General features: G+C 40.6%; 1 protein-coding gene across 9 annotated transcripts in view; it reads left to right on the forward strand.

The window, feature by feature from the left end:
• CSNK1G1 (casein kinase 1 gamma 1) overlaps positions 1–19,989 on the forward strand; it is a 146,833-nt gene extending 126,844 nt beyond the window's left edge. For 7 of the 9 annotated variants that reach the window (XM_039865319.1, XM_039865321.1, XM_039865320.1 and 4 more), the window contains 2 exons: positions 6,679–6,785; positions 14,024–19,989. In XM_039865319.1, the coding sequence (XP_039721253.1) occupies positions 6,679–6,785; positions 14,024–14,078 (162 nt within the window). In that variant the 3' untranslated portion in view covers positions 14,079–19,989. Of the gene's footprint in view, positions 1–5,863; positions 6,095–6,678; positions 6,786–14,023 lie in introns of all 9 variants that reach the window. The other 2 variants (XR_005653366.1, XR_005653367.1) reach the window with 1 other exon arrangement.
• The last annotated feature ends 750 nt before the right edge of the window (positions 19,990–20,739 follow it).

The following is a 20,739-nucleotide window of genomic DNA, read 5'->3' on the forward strand; positions in this document are numbered from 1 at the left end:
GAACAGAGAAAGTAGAGGGGAGGAAATCATTAACGAAACAATTTATCGGAACTCATAGACCTGTTTCCAGATCAGAAGGACCCACCCTAATGGATGATAGAACCATACCAAGATACATCGTTGTGAAATTTTGAACTACCGAAGACAAAGAGAAGATCCTTCAAGCTTCCAGAAAGAGAAGACAGTCATATGTAAAGAAAGGATCAGGATTATAGTGTAGCCTCAGATTTATGAACGTCAATACAAGAAGCTAGAAGCCAATGAACAATGCTTTCAAAATTCTGAGGGAAAATTATTTCCAACCTAGAATTCTGTACTCAGCCAAACTGTCAGTCTGGTTGGACTGTAGAATAGAGATATTCTCAAAAATCTGGTCTCAAAAATTTTACTTCTCGTGCACCCTTTCTTACGAAGCTACAAGAGGATGTGCACTATGAAAATGAGTGAATAAATTAAGTAAGAGGAATATATGGGACCCAGGAAACAAAAGATTGAACACAGGAGAGAAGTAAAGGGGCTCCCCAGTATAATGGTAAAGTTAGGAGATCCCAGGATAAGAGCTGTATGCCAATAGAAGAGGACAGCCTGTCCCAAACAGAGGTGGTCAAGAGGCTTTGTGAGCAATTTTAACCAAAATGATGAATTGACTAGGACACCAATATATCAGAATATCTTGATAGCAGCTGTTTAGATAAATGACAGAGAGTTTGGTTAGAATTAGTGATTATCAACTAATGTATAAAAAGCAAAGTAAAAATAAATTTTGAAAGATAATTAATTCCAAGGAAAATTAAGGAATTACATAGGGAAAGAAAAATAACCTTGGTATACTGCATGCACAGCTGTAAATAGCTTTTACTAGTCTTAATGCCAACACTAACAATTTTGATCTAGTCAAAATTACAGAATAAATTATAATGGCAGAATGGATAGATGGGAAGTGGTGAATATAATGCCAAAAATGACGACTTACGATTCATGTTATTCAGAGATATGTAGGTAAAAAACAAGAGAATCAACTGTCAAGGAATGGGAAATGGTGCTATTGGGGAAAGAGACTGCTGTTTTGCCTAACAATCCTTGTAGAAATATTTGATTCTTTACACAGTGTGCTTACATAACTCTGATAAAAATAAAACCTAATGATTAAAAATGCGTATACATATATATACATTATTTTTTGTCTATCACATTTGTAAAAAGTGTAAGTTTAATAATGGCCTATCCTACTATTATTGAAATGTGAATTGTAACTATTTTAGAGGATAATTTGGCAATATCAGTTAAAATCTTAAATATCTACACTTTATGATCAATGAATTTAGTTTTAGATATATATCCCTCATAAATGCGCAGATACTGAAGATATATGTTCTACAACAAGGCTGTTAAAAGAAATAGGACTCACATTTGCCATTTAAAATTTTTTAGTAGTCACATTAAAAAGCAAAAAGAAATAGGTGAAACTAACTTTAATAATATATTTAACTCAGTATATCTAAAATAATTCAACGTGTAGTCAGTATTAAAAATATTAGAGATATTTTACCTTTTTTTTAACTAAGTCTTTGAAATCTAGATGTATTTTACACTTTTTTAAGTACTCAGTAGCCACATGTGCCTAGTAGCTACTGTATTAGACAGTACAGTTCTAGAATGTTTATTGCTGGCTTGTTTCTAATACCAGAAAATCAGAGTCAACTAAATGTTCATCAGCTCCACATTAACTAAAAAAAATATAATACTTCTGTGCAGTGGAGAGAGAGAGATCTCTGGGTATTATGAGAATGTCCACGATGTGTTGTGAAGAAAGCAAATTGTAAAACACTATCTAAAATTTGTCCTTTTTAAAATTTATTTTCAAATATGTATGAAAAAATATGTATGAAGGAGAATAAACATAAGGACATATATATTAGCATATGCAGAAAAAAAAGGAACAATGTAGAGTAGCGTGGGCAGACTCAACCAGTGGGCCTAATCCCACCTTCTGCCTGTTTTTGTAAATAAAGTTTTATTAGAACACAATTACACTCATTTATTTACATTTTGTCTACTTTCATGCTGCAGTGGCAGGGCTGAGTAGTTTTGTAGCCTACAGAGCCTAATATACTATTTGTCCTTTTACATAAATATTTTAAATACCCTTATCCTCAAGGAATGTATACTGAATTTCCCACTAGCCATTTCCACATGATGACGTTGCTGGAAACTTATGCTTTTTATATTGTCTTTTTTAATGTTTTTGTTGTTGTTGTTGTTGTTGTTGTTGTTGTTTTTACTATAAACAGACTTACTTTGTAAATGGGAAAAAAAGATAGGAAATAATTTTAAAAGGGAAACACTTCATAGTCAGGTATAGTTTAGTTTACTAGATTTGTGTTCCTAGGACACAGAGGTGCTCATTTGAACAGTGTATCCTGCTGTCCACTGTGAGGGGTTGTCTTTAGGTTAGAACTGGGGTCAGTTAGAGTTTCTGGCAGCACTTTTGACAAACGCAACCTCCCTCGACTCTCGATAAACTAAATTATACTAGCTTTTTTGACATTTGGGTAAGGGGCAGGCAGTTGTGTCATTTCCCTAGTATTATGTTAAGCTCTGCTGCTTCTCACTATATCTGTTTCTTTTATTTTAGCCCCAATTTGTATAAACTCATAAAGGCTATGCTTTTTGCAAACCAAAGCAGTAGTACTTTTTCTAGCACAACAGATGTCCACATATTTCTGAGTTGTCTCACTTCCCAAAGGTAATGTGGTCAAACCACGCTTGGCCTAACCTTTACGACCTGCAGATACCATGACCTGGTAGGGAGTGCAGAACTCTGAGATGAGAAGTTTGCTCTGATAAGGCACATGGACACTCTCATTCCAACCTATTTAATGGGCAGGTCTCTATGGTTCCCATCCTTCCACTATTTCCACAGATCTTCCACATATGGAAGGCCCAAATTCAAGAAGGCAGTATATTTTTCTCTTTCAAAAAGATGACTCTAAAGTTGTTTAAATTATACATATAGGAAATATCTAGAAATATCTAGGACCAAGCAAGGGCATAAGACTTAGCAATGACATTTAGCATTTAGCTAATATTTGCTCAAAACTTTATAATTTTAATTATTTACAATTAGTTTAAAATTATTGTAATTACAATAATTTACAATTATTGTTGAAGTCAGTATTATTTCCATTTTAAAGGTAGAGAAGCTAAAGTAGAGAATTACCAAATATGTTAGTTGTGAGAAATAGGATTGAAATGTTGATTATCAGCTAAAGTACTTCTTCCTTTGGTACACAGCTCTGATTTTTCTTCATATTAATATTTTGAAAAATGGAACTAAGAACTCAAATTTTTGAGATTCCCAAAAAGAATGTTACCAATAGTTAAGGACTAAAGTTCAAAATAGTACTTCACCTTAGTCTTTTTCATGGATAATCCTGTAAGATATTAATAATTTGTTTTTGTGTGATATAGGCAGAGGAATATGGGATTGATTTTAATAGTGATTACAGCAAAATAAATGTCAATATTCCAGGTATACAAATAAAGCTTGTTTTTTTAATGAAATTATACTTAAAATTTTCAATAGAAAAGGTATAAAAATGGTATTGTTTAAAATACTAATAACTCATTACATTATTAAGGTTCTTTACAAGTTTTCAAGTTGCTTTCCTAGACATCGTTGTATTTAACTTAGTATTATGAGGCATAGTCTTACGGAATTAGAAACCAGGGCTCACAAAGGACGTTGTGGTAGAGCTAAGGCTGGAATCCAGCTCGTCGGCCACCTACGTTAGTGTTTGTTCCACTGCAGATCTAGGCAGCAAGTTAATGGTTTGACAAACTGTACTTTCATCCTGAAATAATTAAGCGAATGCTCTAAAGGCCCAGATTGATTCCAAGTGTATTATTTTAGGCGCAGTTAAGTTTAAGGTTAGACAACTGATATTAAAGTTCCCATTTGTGCCTGATTCATTTGAGACTAGATTCTCGTTGATACAAGCAAGATGTCTAGTCTGTAAAATATAGATAACCTCTTCCTTCCGTTGTCCAAGGACATTGCTTGTGGGCCAAGTGGCAGTTCATAGCAAGGAGAAATTAGAGAGTATGAAACATGTGAAACTCTGTGAGCAGGCACAATGACCCAGAGTCACCAGGTAATTCACAGTGGTGATGCTTACTCCTCCTTTGTCCATATTGGTAAAGGCCAAGACATTTTATTTAACATCTTATCCAGTTGCTGAGTTCATTAAGAGACTTACTGTGATTTCTCCACCCTTGTGCTCACATAATGAACTTACAGCATTATCTCTAGTATGCCGCTCGAATGTGCCCACAAGAAGCAAATGTAGGCTGAGGAAATTCACAGGACAGCATTAGCATGAGGAGCGTGGTTCTCCATTCTGCAGTGTAAACCCTCTCTCTTCCACCTTTTATTTTTTGCTGGTTTTTTCCCCACTTTTTATTTTGAAATTTTCAGATCTGCAGAAAAGTTGAGGGGTGGAGATGTAATGAACCTATGTATATCCTTAACCTAGACTAATGAATTATTAAGATTTTGCCATATTTGCTTTAAGTCCGTGTGTGAGGAGCTGGGTAATATTTGCTAAACTATTTTAATAAGAGTTACAGTCATCATTAAATTTTATCTCAAAATACTTCAGCCTTCATCTGTTAAGAACAGCATCCTCTCATGTAACCAGCAATACCACTGTCATATCTAAGACAATTAATAATAATCTCATAATAGCTAATGTATAGTCCATATCTCATTTCTCTCAGTTGTCCCCAAAATGCATTGCATTTAGTTGTCATGCCTCTTCAGTCTCTTTCAATATCTTAGTCTCTTAATTCTTAATCTCTTAATCTATATTAAAACAGTCACCCTGTCTGGAAAAAATTTTTTTAAGACATGTCTTTTTTGAAGAGTCCAGTCTTGTTCTATAGAATGTCCCACATTTTAGATTTGTCAGTTTCTTTCCATCATTCTTAGGTTCACATGAAACCTTTTTTTTTCCTGCAAGAATACTACATAAATAATGTTATATAGTATTTATTATATTGTGTCAAGAAATAGATAAGATCAGGTGGTTTCATTAATCAGAGATGCTAAATTTGATCGCTAGCAGAAATTTGGATCTCCCTTTGGTAAGTCCAAATTTAATGTTGTAGCTTTCTTTAACTGTATAGCATTGTTTTAATTTTTTTAAAGCACGTATTAATAAATACAATACATATTTCTGGTTTAGAAATAATGGTGGGCATAGACTACTAGTAAGTAGTATTCACCTTGTCTGCCCTTTCCTCTTTGAATAAATATCCCCAAAGACCCCTTATACTAGTATTTCCTCCCACCTTCCTCTTTATGACTATGCAGGAAATTTCTGCAAATTAACTGCTGGTGAGGACCCCAGATCTAGAGGGAGATAAGAATAAACATCTGTGGAGGGAGAATAACAGTAATATGAACATTTATTGAGCCATTGCCATGGCGCTGGGATAAGCACTTTCTGTGGAGTCTGCATAGTAACCCAATTAGGTAAGCAGCATTGTTTCCCCATTTTAGTTTAGGAAGCTCAGGCACAGCAAGATTGAAGACCTTGCCCCACGACCCACAGCAAGTAAGTGGTGGAGCTAGGGTTCGAACCAGGGCTGACCAAGTCTGGAGCCTATTTCTTATTTACTGTGCTGCGCTGTCTCCATTATTGTACACCAGGCATTTTTCTAGACACCATCTTATACATTCTCTTGTGTAATTCTCGCATCAGCCTGTAAGAAGCAGTCTCAAATAGATGAAGTTACTTACCCAAGGGCATATGATATCCGAACCATTTATTCTATTTTGTGGTTCTCTCCCATGTTTCAGCCAAGATCTTTAACAGCAGAGTGGTTTATCCAGCGGGGTCCCTTGTCCCACTCCCCAGCACCCACATAAACAGGAATCATGTGCTGCAAATGAAACCAGTTGGCAGAAGCAGCTGCACAAGCAAGAGAAGCCTGATCGGGTCCACATTAACCGATGACAGGAGTGAGAGCCTTCAGTTACAGTTCGGGGACCATCAGTGAGACATGGGATGACACTGAACCTGAAATAAAGGTTGTTGAAATAAGACTGGTCTTCCAAGGGAAAGCGTTTCCTTACCGTCTGCCCTCTCAGCAGAGAGGACGTGGCAGTCTTGTTATTTGAATAACTTCAAACCAATGATCAAAGCCATGAAGAAATTTTTGAAGGAAAGTGTGATTGCTTATAGTTTCTGATGCCCACTATTGATTTTCTTTTTAGAACTTTTTTTAACATCACCCCTGAGTCTTTTTATAATTACAGCATAATAAAGTAAGAAAGGTAGATTTAAGAGTAATATGACATATTTCATAGGATTTTTGTGAGGATTAAATTTACACACACACAGTGTAGCAGAGTGCCTGACACAGAGTAGGTGTTCAGTATGAAAGTTGTTATTATATGATTACATCATTGAATTTTGTGTTCTCACATGATAGGATCTGGGAACCATCCCTAAACTAAGACGATGGGCCCCTTAACCCAGGAAAACAAACATTCCATACACTGCCTAGCTAGTAACTAACCTAGAGACCAGATATCCCTTAGTGATCCTCTCTGGCGCCGGCAGGAGGCTCCTCTTTCCAGGGTGTCTGTCACACTCTGCCTTTCTGTTTCAGGTGGTGAGTTCAACCAATGGAGAGCTGAATGTCGATGACCCCACGGGAGCCCACTCCAATGCACCAATCACTGCTCACGCCGAGGTGGAGGTAGTGGAGGAAGCTAAGTACGTTCATCTTTCAAGGGGATTCTTGAGTCATAGGTTGAAAAATCTTTTCTCCGTCTTTTCCCCTCTGTGTGCTGCTCATCTCAGACTGAATTCCTCATGCTTGTGTCCACAGCTTTCTTCTTCTGACCATTTTATTTTTTGCATGGTACCATAAGGCTGCTGCTACCCTTCTTCAGCTGTGATTTCTGGGAAGACGATCATTTTTCTAGTCTACATGAGGCAAAAGACATAGTGACCGAAAAGAATCACGATAGATAAAATACCTACAATACATATTTGTCATGAGCCTCTTGGGGCTCTAGAGCCTCTTGCTTCCTATGGGACTCAGAGAAGAGCCTGCTTATTTCAACCATGGGCTATGCTAAACAGCATTAAGTTTCTGGTTCTTGACTAACCACTCTCCACATAGTCCTGAAGCCAGGGTTTCAGCGCCATTTTGTTCTCACTTAAATGATTCTGGATTCAGAGACTCAGATAAGTCAGGCAAGAAGAAGAATCTCTGCACCTATTAGTGAAAGGGTCTTGGGAAGGAAAGGAAACTACACTAATCCCAAGAGGGTAAGGAGGTTATCTCACTCCCTTTTTTGCTTCTCTTGCATGTGAATGTCTTGCCCTGTTCATACCACCGGCCCCTTGGTGCTCTCTGCATGGTCTGTGTTTAAACTCTTAGAATATGGGGTAGAAGGTGAAATAACTGCTGATTTTACTGTAAAAGCAGCATTTCCATACTTCTTTCTCTTTTTTCCCCATCCCAAATTCAGATCCAGATTTAACCTACAAGAACACAGGAAGTAGGGAGAGAGAAGTCCTTTACAAATCAGTAACTGTTGCCAAGCCTGACATGGATATTTTTCTTATAAACTGAGAACATTCAGGCTAACCCAGCACCCTGTTCTCAGAAGCAGGCAACATATTTATAGTGATACTCTCTCCTAAGTGGTCTCTTGAGCCCCCAAATAACCTAAATGCAAGCCAGAACAAGATTATACCTCTTGATAATAAGGTGGTAAAAAGCCAAACAAAACCTGCATTCTTCTTCCTTCCAGATACACTTTGCATGATTTTCCCTCTGCTGCCCATATCTCTGATGGGCTCACTTTGCTTTCAAGAGGTCCTTTCCTTAGAAAGCCAGAACTTGAGGATTCTGACCCATTAGATAAAAAGCAACTGAGGGTGACTTGGACTCTGTCCTGTTGCATCCCTGCTGACTGTAGGTGGCTTCAGATGCTCCTCTCCCTATTTATATAAGGCACTAATATATAAGGAGGGCAGGGGGAGTTTTTATTCTCCCAAATAAACGATGTACTCCTTTCCTATTCGTTCTTGAGCTTATCTCCACTTTGGAGTCTTCTGGGGCTTGTTATAAATACAAATTTCTGAATCTTGGCCCCAGAGCTTCTGATTTAATTTATCTGGGATATGGTCTGAGCTTCAAGAATTTGTAAAGTTTAGGTGATTCGAATATATAGCCAGAGTTGGGAACCACTGCACTAGGTGTGGTCTGATCCAAACATTGTCTGGGCTTGAAAGGTGGCTATTACCCATTTTCACCCCACCTCACTCCTAATTCACCATCATGGCTATTACTTTGAAGGCTAGAAGTTCAGCTCTGGTCTTAATAATTTTAATGCTTTGAATACCAAGATTGAATGGGCTTTAATCTTATAATATGCCCTATACACGTTTATCTTTTAAACCCATTCATCTCATTTCATTTTGGTAAATGTGCACAGTAATCGTGTATGTGAGTGTGATGTTTGTGTCCTGTGTGTAAGATAGGGAGCCATTCACAAAAATTTTAATCTGGTGTATTCTGTCCTGGTATAATCTAAACTCTAGAATGTAAAGAGAGTTTAAAGTCTCTCCATTTAGCAAAAAGGGATCACTCTGCCTCTTGGCCACCAATTCCTGGTTTGGGCCTTCTTAAAGATGTAGAAACTAAAGGGGAGCAATTGTATTTGACCAGATGTCATCCAAAAGCTTATAGCTTAGAGCATTTTGTGTGCTGATTGCCTAGTGATTTCGTGAGCCACCAATCCATCTTGCCCAGGAAACTGTTAGAGCACAGTCATTTGTTTTTCTTCTTGGCCTTCTGCTTGTATGGAAGAGAGTAAGGCAGAGCCATGTGTCTACCTGCTTGATCATTTTTGTGGGAAGAAGTCACAGCTAGAGAAGCACAAGACATCCCAAACAACCCTTCATCGCATGTGGCTGTGATGCCATTTGCCCTTGCAGTCTGCTTGTGAGAAAAAGGGAGTTGTTGCGTATATTAAGATTCAGCTACGATACTGGGGAGACTGTGTGAAACCGTCACTTCTAAGCTTTCACTTTTGGGTTCCTCAACCAGTATGTTTCGTGTAAAGGAGGAGAGAAATAATAGGGTCTTGATTTTTGTTCTATACAAAATGAATATCTAACTTCACTTTTGCTCTAGCTACAGGACAATGTCCTTATTTGAGTATGGTTGGAAGAATAGTGAGGCAAAGCAGCTTTTTGGTTGACTTTTGTTATGGGAGGAGCAAGAATTTTCAGTTATCCATTGACTTTAGCTATAAATGAGCAAATGTGGACCTCATTTCCCCTGAAAATTAACAAGAATGGATTTAGGCCGTAAATCCAGAGCAGTGATCCTCCTCTCTCTGAGTCATCTTCTATGAGATAAAGTGTCTCTTAAGCCTGTTTTTCCCCCTTTAGAGGAAGAGCTAACTGCTGGCTGCTTTGGTCAGGCAGGTTGGATTTATAGAAAGGCTAGGGACTTCTCTTTCCCTCAGAGTAGTTGGAAGGGTAGCTTAACAAAATGCACAGTAAGATTTCATGTGGGGACCAAAATGGCTGGGCTTTGGTACTTGACTGAATTCTTTCAGGCAGGATCATTTACTCTTTCTCCTGCTACCTTCCTGGATGGTGCCCAGGAAAGCCCACCCTGGCGCACCCCCCAACTTTCTTTCTGTTTTGCCTTACCCCTCACTGAGATCCAGCTCCCACCTTGATACTTCTATCAGGTGCCTGCCCCTTCCACTTTAGTGTGGGGACCAAGTGGCCAGCGCCTACTCACCCTACCTTGACAGAGGAAGAAAGTAAACACAGACACAACATTCTGCATGTTTGCATGGCTCACAGGGAGTCGCTTCCATCTCACCTCTGTGGACTAATATCTCTCTCTTTCTCTCTCTTTTCCTTTCTGTGTTTTTCTCTTTACACACTCTGTAGCTGCCTGAAAATGCTCAACATGTGGTGAGTCCCTCTCTCCAGTCCACATGCTAGGGGAGCGGACCAGACTAGGCTGGGATTGGCAAAGCCAAACAAAATGCCTTAGGAACACTGAATGGCTTTCATATACCACCTTGTGCCATAACCACCCAGACTGGGAAACTAGATCCACAAGGTGGGGATGGGGTAGGCCTGTACCTAGGAATTAATCTGTTCCTTCTTTCTTTTCAAACCCGCCTCATCGCTGCCTCCTCCTGTCAAAATACTATCCCACAATATCCAAAATTATCTGTTTTTAGCTGAGTGAATTTTTTCCCAAATTAATATGACCAGATGTTATCAAGTAGAGAGGGACAGGGCTAGGACAAAATTACTGTACGAGTTGTTTAGATTATTCCTCAGAACCTCAAAGATAGTTGTTACCAGATAGTCTCACATTGTGCAGCTGGGTCTCTAACCTAGAAATCAGCTAGCTGCTTTGGAAAAACCTGTGACTTTTCTTTTCGATTCAGCTCGTTCCTCCATCTGTAGAATATGAGTCTCAAAAAAAGATAGCTCTTTCTTGTGGGAGAGTTGAACATGTTTGGTTTTTCGTTGTTGTTCTTGGGTTTGTTTGTTTCCGTTTATTGGCTTTTTTTTCCACTTCCTGTAAGAGAATATAGTGGGCCAAGGGCTGACTTGGCCAATGAGATTGGAGCCTCTCTTTCAGGTTCCTTGAATGTATTCTTAGGAACAACAGGAAGTATGTAGTAGGGGAAGGCCTAAAAAATCCACATTTGGTGAGGTACATTCTTGCTATAAGACAGAACCCCTTCCCCAGCTTTCTTCTTGGACACTGCCTATGACCTTCCAGATGCTCCTGAACTAGTTGGTCTATTGCAGTCTGGAATTGTTAACGCTCTCATGTTATCTGCATGCATGAGATCATATTTTGTGTGGTGATAACAGCCTGCTGGTGTCTATAACTACCTTGTTTCTATTTGTCTTCAGTGATTTGGGTTGAGCACTGGTTTCTGAACCCTAAGTCAGGATGCCTACAGGGTTTCCCCAAGGACAGGAATGTATTGAAGTTAACAATTGAGTTTTATGCAGCTAGAATTTGTAGTTTTGTAGTAAGTATTGAGGAATACATTGGGCCTATTTGTTTAGCAAACATGTGTCTGTGTAACCTGACATTGTATGGTCTATTTTTTCCTGTGAGATGTCAGTTATATGATCCTGACTGCAAATTCAAGGTTCACTGTGTGCTCATCCAACTCAGTGCTTGGAACTCTAGGAGGTCCCAAGGCCTTCTCTTCCCCAAAGAGCTTAGGTACCATCTCGCTGGAGAGATAAGATATACATATTTGAAAAGACAAGTAGTTCTCCAGGACACTTATGTCATTGTCCCTTGAGAGATCACTGTGAATAGGATGCTCAAGGAAGACTGCATGGATACTGTGGGACTTGAGCCAGGTATTAGAGCAAGGGAAGAATGTATAAGCACAGCAAAGAAGAGAAAGATAGCAAAGAATAGCTGAGGGGAGAGAGCCAGGCCATAGTAAGAGAGCAGTGTGGAAAAGAAATAAATGGCACAGAGGCCTGGGAGAAGAACACTTCGTGGCTTGTGAGTAGGGAGGCTAGATTAATTTTTCAGTCCAGCATGTTAAGAACTTCTGGTCATCCAGTCAAAGAATCAACCGGAAGGAAGCCTAAGACACAAGAAGGGTCCATCACTTGCCTTCATTCTCTTCTGATATTAAGATATCAGTATGAAGTCAATCAGTGGCTAGTCCGGGTTTGACCAGGTTTAACAGGTCCTGTTGCTGGTAGTCACCATGGAAACCAAAGAGTCAAAGAGCAGATTGTGGATTCTGTTTCTTTGTGGGTAGAATTATTAAAAGTTTCTGCTACTGCTGAAGCTTTAACTACAGTAACCAGCAAAAATTAACCTAGGGCTGTAAGCCACAGCTCATACTCTCCTCCAGTCAGGTGACTTCAGCATTGCATGTCAGGTTATGATATTCTTGTAAGCAGATGTTAATTCTTATGACTTGCCTTGGAGGAGGTAAAAGAGGAGTTGTGTCATTTGAAATGGACTAAAACAGTATTTCATACTTTTTTATATTGCTCTTAAAAATACAAAATCATCGTCTTAGCTCCTCTGAAAACAGTTAAGAGTAGAAATTGGCTTTAATATTAGTGATCTCTCTGAAAGTCATGGTCAACAGGTAACTATTGAAATATCGTTGCTCCCATGAGATTATATTTGCCTCGTTTAATATTAATTTCAGGACATTCAACTTGGAAAATGTCTGTTTTCTAAAGCATGTGTATATAAAAAGACTTTTTTTTTTTTTCTTAAATCCTTCCCCAGGGATTCCGTTGAGGATTGATTTAAAGAACTGAAAGTGTTGGTCATTTTTATTTAAAAGAATGTATTTTTTTAAAAAGCTGAGAAAATTGTCTAAATATTTGGTACGCTGTTTTTGCTATTTTTTAAAAAGCCATTCTCGGATAAATTGCTGCAAAAAGAAAAAAAGAATGTATTCAGTCTTCAAATACACATGACACTTTGTTTAGTAACTGTATTCACACCTATTAGTAGTACTTCACAAATGTCATTGATACAGTTAGAAAATCCTTAGACTCTCTTAAGAATCTCCTGTTTCCAACATCTCCGTGTTTGATTCGTTCAGATATGATTAGAGCCGTCATTGTCTCTGTGTCTATTTTTTCTTTCTAAGAAACTTCCTTTAAATTTTTAATAACTAATCCATTATGAGTGTAGGAATACCAAGGGATCTGACGAGGAGAATCTTAACTACAGTGGAGAACTTAAGGGTATAGGAAGTAAGCAATAGTTCTTTATTTCCATATGAATTTTCCTGGCATCAAACCTGGAAGGATTGGGTAAGAGACCCCAAAGATAGTGTTCTCAGAAAAGCTTTTCTTTCAAGGGTCCAGCGAATCTGAGCTGTATTTCCAGCTTTACTCCCTTCCATCACCTGGCATTTTCTACTCATCCACCATCTTCTGCCCCTCACATTCTCATTTCCCATGTGTCATCTCCCTGGAAAAGACATATCCTTTGCATCAGCCATGCCACAGCCTTCATCACCGCCTTCTGGACTAGTCACTGTTTGAGAAGAGGTGTTTTCTATTCCAAAGGCAAGAGTAAGGAGGGGTTACTCAGGCTTAGGGATGTGCCAGAGCTGTGGCTGTCGCCCAAGAGGCAGCATTTGGAGGGCTCATGAAGGGAGCAGGCCCCAGCTGCCACCCAAAACAGGGTCGGTCCTATAACCCAGCAGTAGCAGTGTCAGGAAGCTAAGCTGAGAAGGACCCTGCCACCAGAGCCTTCTGGTGCTCAGCTCCTGGGCTGTGGCATTGATCCTCTCCAAACGAAGAGTAAGCTGTGCTGATTTCAGTCAGGAGATCTGGGCTCAAAGTTCTTTTTAAGATTCGGGGCCTCTCCTGCCTGCTCCAGGTAGCTGGATGAGGATAGAGTGGGGGATAGAGAGACCTTAATCCTTCATCGGTAGCATCATGAGGTCCTCCTAGAGTTCCAAACATCATATTTTTCATGGGGTTTGTTTGCCTTAGTTTAGCCTCCATACCCACTGACGACTAAAGATACATTAAATAATGTTGCCTTCTGTGTCAGGGGGCATACAATGCGAGCTATTCATAATGCATCCCTGAAGACCCCCAGCTTTGGTTCCAGATAACGGTGACGCATCTGGGTTGGGTGTTAGAATAGGAAATAAGCCTTCTTCATCATCCAAAAATGCTTGCCCCTGTGCTGTCTAGCCTGCAGCATTTTGATAATTGGGTTTGGTAGCTGCAGATTGAAATGAAGCAGCTATTTCTCTTAGCTTTCCTGGCAGACACTTCTCACTGCCTCCAGTTCGTGCACTGTAGATGGTGGGTGGCCCTGTGGTGGGTGCCAGGGGAAAATTCTACCCCCTGCAGTGAGCAAAAGCAGGCAGAAGTCTGTTGGAAGCTGCAGGCCTCTCCCACTGACTTGCAGTGTTCTTGTGCTCCAGGTGCTGCTGTTTCTTTAAGAGGAAAAGGAAGAAGACTGCTCAGCGCCACAAGTGACCAGTGCCTCCCAGGAGTCCTCAGGCCCTGGGGACTCTGACTCAATTGCACCTGCAGCTCCTGCCATTTCTCATTGGAAAGGACTCCTCTGTGGGGGAGGGTGGAGATCCAAACCAAAAAGAAGAAAACAGATGCCCCCAGAAGGAGCCAGTGTGGGCAGCCAGGGCCCAGTGAGTGGGTCAGTGGCTATCCCCACCTGCCTGCAGCTCTGAGCAGGTCCCAGAGCTGTTGCTCCTCCACTGCTTGCCCTTGGGGCTACCTGGTTGACTCTCCTTCCTATTGTTTACAGTGAAGGTGTCATTCACAAAAACTCAAGGACTACTATTTTCTTCCCTCCCTTTAGTTTACTCCTGGTTCTTGCCCCACCCTCAGTCCTCTCCAGCATAAAAGCTAGTGAGGTGAAGGCTTTGTTTGCTGAAGGAGCTCAAGAGGCTGGGGGTGCGGCCAAGGAAGTAGGAGGAAGGTGGCAGGCCCGAGCTAGAGAAGAATCTTCTTCACCTACCAGACGTTATCTGGCAGTATGGCTCCCTCTTCCTCTGTACCTGCACAGCCTCCATCCCCAGCTGGTCACGGGGTGCAGGTTATTCCCTCCCTCCCTCCTGTGAAGTTAATACTGTAGGACACAAACTGTAAGCAATCTGCAGCCTACTGTCCCCGTATGTTGGCATTCTTAGCTTTCTTGACAAGCAAACCCTGCTCTTCAGTCAGTAGTAGGACAATGCAGATTGTTCTGAGCAAAGGAAAAAACTGACTTTATTGCACTTTTAGTTTTTTGTTTTTGTTTTTGTTTTTTTTTTTAACAAAAAACATGGCAGATGCATATTGTGTCTGGTTATATTGGGAGTTTTACTTTTTTTGTTTGAGGGGGATGGGGCCAGCCAAGCCATTCAGAGAACATGGGTCCAGAGGACATTCTCAATGGAGAGAGTTGCAACTGCAGCACCCAGAAGAGAGGAAGCCAAACTCTGTGTCATTCTGAGTGAACACTCAGGTTGGCAAGGAAACATACTTGAATTTTCATTCATCTTCTCAGCTACTGAAGAATGTCCTTACCAGAGCCTCTTGACCTCATCAACCTGGAGTTTGGACAACCCAGCTCTCCAGCACATGGGATGAGCCAGCCAAGCCAGACTGTGACCAGGAGACAGTTCATCCCAGAGAAGGAGATACTAAACGAAAAAAAAAAAAAATCCGAAACATCCGTTTCCTCCACTGCCAGGGACTTTCAAATAGATAGCCATGTGACTTCCTTAGTGACTTGGGGGACAAAATTAGTGATGAAACAGCCACCACCATATTGCCACTAGTGGACAAAAAGAGGAGGAAAGTGAACTCGCCTTTCAACTGCCAAAGGAACCTCAGAACTCGGCATCATAGGGCCAGGAAATAAAATTGGTGTGTACTTTCTGCCCCAATACTTGAGTTATAGCATTTGGGCTGGCCTGCCTTATCTGAAACCAACACTTGCGAATTTTTTCCCAGCAGGTCCACAGCGGCAGGCTTAGGACTTAGAACATGGGGCTGTAGTGAACAGGAGGGTGAGATTGGTTGGTGCTGGAAAATTCCAGGGGAAAGGAGAATGAAATGAAAGAAAGCTCTGAGATTATCTTCTCAGTTGGACATAGACTTTTTCCAGATAAGGTGGCCGTGCGTCCAGAGCACGTTCTCCCCAGTACACTCTCCGCCTCCCCCTACTCATGGTGTAGTCGCACAGCATACTACCATGAAGGGTCTTGGTTCCGCATTCACTGCTTAAAAAGTTATTAATGTATGGAGTTAATCTTATTGTGCTCGATTTTCATTTGAGTTCAGTGGCTAACAAACAGTGACCTCTCATTCCAGAAGTGATAGAGGAGAAAGGATTATTTACATTAGGGAATGAGGTCCTGTATCTGGGAGTACAGATAACCGTGGAGGACAATGGCTGGTGACTTAGTCTGGTGGTTTTGGGAACGAACACGGAAATCATGGCCCCTGACTCGAGGTATAGGGTTGTGTTCTGGACTGGAGGGTGTGAGGATACTTTCTGGTAGTTGGCATTTCCTGACAAGTCCCTTGGTATATCTTACATGGAGCAGAAATAGCAGCAGTAGCATGAAACAGTTACTGCACTTCACCTGTTCCATCAGTTTTTGGCTAGGAAATACCACTTCATTGGCTTCAAACTTGCTTACTTTTTGTAAAGATTATAATCTTCCATTTCTTTAAAAGAAACTTTCTTGTACACAAAACCGAGTGGCTGGGAGATGCAGTGTCACACCCCTTCCCCACGAGGATTTCGAATATTGGTATTTGTTTCCTTGACATTGCCTAGTGGTTAAGGCATAATCTCTGAAACTTATGTAGTTTCTAAGTTGGTTTGGGGGTAACTCTAACTTCCTGTATAGAAATGTTTACTTCCTCATCCCTGTATAGAAAAAGTCTTGCCTCTCAAGGGAGGGCAAGGGGAAATGGTGGCAGAGTCTGGGGCCTCTTGGCACTCCATACCCCACTAAGTGCCTCCCCACCCCCCGCTTCCACAAAAAAGCAAAGGCAGTGACCAGCTTGGCTGCAGGGCAAACCTCCTTGCAGCTGGGTTTGTGACTCTTTTTAGATCTTAAAATTTTTTAAAGGCTAGCTCTTGAGGGTTTGAACCTGAGCAGTTTTTTTTTTTTTTTTTGAGGGGGGAGGGGGGGTCCTCCTTAATGCAGTTTTCCCTCACTGCCTCCCCAAATCTCTTACCAGTTATTTGATTTTTCAAAGGTGACAAGCCCCAGGTCCATCTGGCATGCAGAGTAATGGTGATCCTTCCAGGGCCATTGGCACTCCAGGGTGGTCCCAGACCCCTGAGAGATTCTTTAACATTAAAAATGAGTACGTAAGGAGTAATTTGGCTATCAGTTCCATCCCCGCCAACACATCAGGGCCCCCTCCTCAGCTCTGTTGCTATAGTTGCTTAGCTGTGTGCCTCAGCCAGGTCCTTGGTGTCGAGTATTCCCTCCACCCACCACTCACCCAAATCCACTTGCTCTGTAGATTTTGAGCTCGCTCCATTTCACAACCATGATGCCTAGGGCTCTTTTTCTTTGGGATTGATGCAGTTGTTTCTGAGTTAGCATTAAGCATTAACAGCATCTATTCATTAAAAAAACAACAACAACAATACCATTAGGAGTTCTCCCAAGCCCTGCAATCCTTCAGGCATTACATCCTGAGCAGATTGAAGCAAGCAGGACAGGAATCCACCAAGGTATAACAGGTCTTTTCTTTGTGACCAGAGCATGACTTGAGTCTGTGAAGTCTAAGCACATAAGGTTTGATCACTTGCTATGCCTACCTTGGTGTTTCCCAGTGATCTCACTCCAGACTGTTCTGCAGGAGTGGGCAGAGTGTGCCAGCAGCCAGTGTGTTTTTATGACTGCCTTAATTAACACTCTCCTGCTATTTGAGGTATGTCTAGGAAGGTACAAGTCAGGTGACTACGTTGGCCTCCAGTTAAAGCTCCATTTCACTTTGGAATATAGGGGCGACAGCAGACAGCAGGATACTGAGGTTTCCAGTAAAAGTGTTGAACACCTGTTACTTCTCAGTGAACTCCAAGTACATAGAAACAGCCCCTGGCATTAGCCAGAAGAGGTGTCTGTTACCTCTAAAGTAACTTCTGACTTAATTCACTGGAAATGTACACTGGTAGTACGTATTCAGTGTTGATTATCAGTGTTAGTAATCACTTTTAATGTTAGATATGCTGTGCTGGTAATGTTATGTCAGAGTGGTTACTAAAGATCATAGCCTTAACTTTTTTTGCAAAAGATAAACCCTGTCCCCGCCCGCAGTGAGCAAGCATGGCCTGCATTTTTCAAATATAAGTACTTCCATGGCAGCCTAGAAAGCATCTTCTCAAAAGAACTTGATCTTTCTTCTGATGCCTCTCTCCCAAGTCCACGTGCCTCCTGTGTCTCGGTCACCTCTTACATCTTCATATTTAAACCAGTTTTCCATTCCCAGTGACTTGCCCTGACAGCATTTTCAGTGTCAGAGCCACCATGTTAGAGCCAGTTTCTCAGATTGAAAGTTGGCAGCGCCATACAGCCAACATTGCCTTTGTCAGTTCACTGCCACCACCCCCACCAGTGACCCAAGGTAGGCAGATGAATTCCAGGATAACTATGTAACCCATCTGGATTGGCCAAGTGAACAACAGACACTTGTCTCTGGAGTTCTTGCTTTTGCCAGCTCCAGAAAAGTCCCATCTAGAGGTTGATTGACAGTGACTCCCAGTCTTAATGATGGGTCAGTAGGAATCAAAACGGGATTCCTATGGTTTTATTTCCTTGGGTTTTTATTTTTTGGGGGGTGGGGTGGGGTAGGTGGGGCGATGATTTTGTATTTGTTTAAGAAAAAGAGGAAACTATGGCCCTTCTAAGGGTTTATAGAGTTTTGAGCAGTGTTTTAGCCACAAATAAGGAATCTTGGAAGTCTTTGATCATTTAAGCAATCTTAAAAACATGTTTTCTCTAACTACTTTTGCAGGTGACTGAGTGCAAAAGAACAGGTTTCTTCATTGTAGTCAAAATAGTAAATAGGTTCCCTGGATATAGACAGTAGTAGTTGACATATTTCCTCAAAAAACAACCAGGAAGTCCACTCCAGCATTTGTGGATCAGCCTACCAAGGAAAAGTGAACATGTATTCCATATATTTCTAGTTCGGTTACCAAACTTGATGTTTTAAAGAAACCTCAGTTCTATGGACAGAATTTCTTTTGTTTTCTTTATTCCTTGCAATCATCTTTCCGGTGCCATCACCACCTTCAAAGTCTCAGAGCAGAGAGTTATCCATGGTAATAAATGGGAATGTGGTGCGGTCGTCCCAGTAACACAAGGGGACCGCTGTCCTGACTGCCTCTTCCCCACAAGTCCCCTCCTTCTGGGCAGGTGAGACATTTTCAGTGTTCCTCTTCATGAGCTCCAGACCAAATCCCAGGCCAGCCCTGCACCAGAAGCTTTTTTAAGAGGCTTATCAGTCTGTTAGCAGTGTCTCAGGAAAGATGAGCCATTTCTTCGGGGGGAAATATATTTACAGATGAGTATGTATGAATGCATTTGTATGCCTGTGAGTATGTGTGTGCTCATCTGTGTGCATTTCACTTCCATAAAAACCCAGCCCAGGCTGCTGGGTCCATGTGTTCCTGAATATTCTAGGAAGTAAACAAGTAACAAGGGAGCTTCTCAAATTAGTGTCACAGCAAGCTGGCTCTGGGAATGAGCCCCATTTATCAAGCAGAAGAGTAAATAGCAGAAAAGATAGAGATGAAACCAAAAATATTACAACCCCCCCCAAAAGAAAATAATGTTGATCCATCAATCTTCATTGGATATATTACATGCTCTAATTTATTATTATTTTGTCTGTTTCTTAAATCTTTGCCCATTGTACTTTTTAAAAGATGTTGGGATGTTGATTGCAATTTTTTTAAGACTAGATAATATATAAATCAGCTGTGGAAATCAGTTTTAATTGATGTGTGGATGGTGTCTGATCATTGTTCAATCCTTTTTTTTCTTACCTTTTGTTTTAGATGATGTAATGTTGTTTCATAACCCTGGCAATGGTCACAAAGCTCAGCTGTGAAAATGAAATTTGTAGTATTTTTAAACATGAATGTCAATTTCAAGTGTATTTGAAATGGTTCCTCCAGGAGAGATTTGTAACACCAGTAGGAAAAACTCCTCTGCAGAGGAAGTATCCTTCTTTGGAGAAAATGGGAAATAGGTCTTGATACGTTGTCTCAGAGTAGTCCATTTCCTAGGGCACCATGGAAAACACAAATGTGATCTTTAAGTATACCTCTTCCCCAATTTGGGGAGGGAAGGACTCAGTTTGCACCCTTTTTGTATGTAAAATAAAATGTCTTACTTTTCTTGGCTAATTTTGCTTGTTTGGTTGATTTGTCCAGGTTTAATCTCCCCTGGCTCATTTGTAATTAACAATCTGGCTAGGACTAATTGCGATGTGATTCAGTCCTCCAGTAAATGAAAATAGTGCCTGATACCTTGGCATTCTCGCTTCATCCCTTTGAACACTGAACATTGCCTGCCTTGCCTTGTGGGTCACTTTAAATAATCCTGGCAGAATTTGGACATGCAACACTCACAGACTAGTTCCAGTATCCCTATGGTTCTTAGGTGGTAGAACATCAGGAAGTTAAGATCTGCTCTGTGGAACAACTTTGAAATAGTAGCTTTATAATTCTTTACTAATGAGGAACACCTATACAGACAAAAGATGTAACTGTGATGTGTAATACAAAATCACAGGGGCATATATTTTCCACAAAAACAACTGCCCATCCGGGCATGGTTGGCTGGTTCAATTTTTTCTGTTACTCCTCAATTACTACCTAATTTTTTTTTTTTTTTTTTTTTGCCACTGGTGGTAAGTAAGTAGAAAAGTTTACAGTTATCATGAAAGAAAAACTTCACATTGAGCATTTTATTCATCAAGCTTTTTTTTCTTTCAAAAGGGGTGGGTTTGGGTAAGGAGAAGGCTGCTTTTATGCCATTTTATGTGGAGAAGGCTACTTTGAAAACAGTTTGGTAAACATTTTTCTCAGTGGTTATGAGCAGTGTGAGACCAGTAAGCAAGGAAAGAGGCTTGACCAAAAAAATTAAGTTGAGGG

The sequence above is a fragment of the Pteropus medius genome, unplaced genomic scaffold, assembly GCF_902729225.1.
Source record: "Pteropus medius unplaced genomic scaffold, Ma_sr-lr_union100, whole genome shotgun sequence".
Lineage (NCBI taxonomy): Eukaryota > Metazoa > Chordata > Mammalia > Chiroptera > Pteropodidae > Pteropus > Pteropus medius.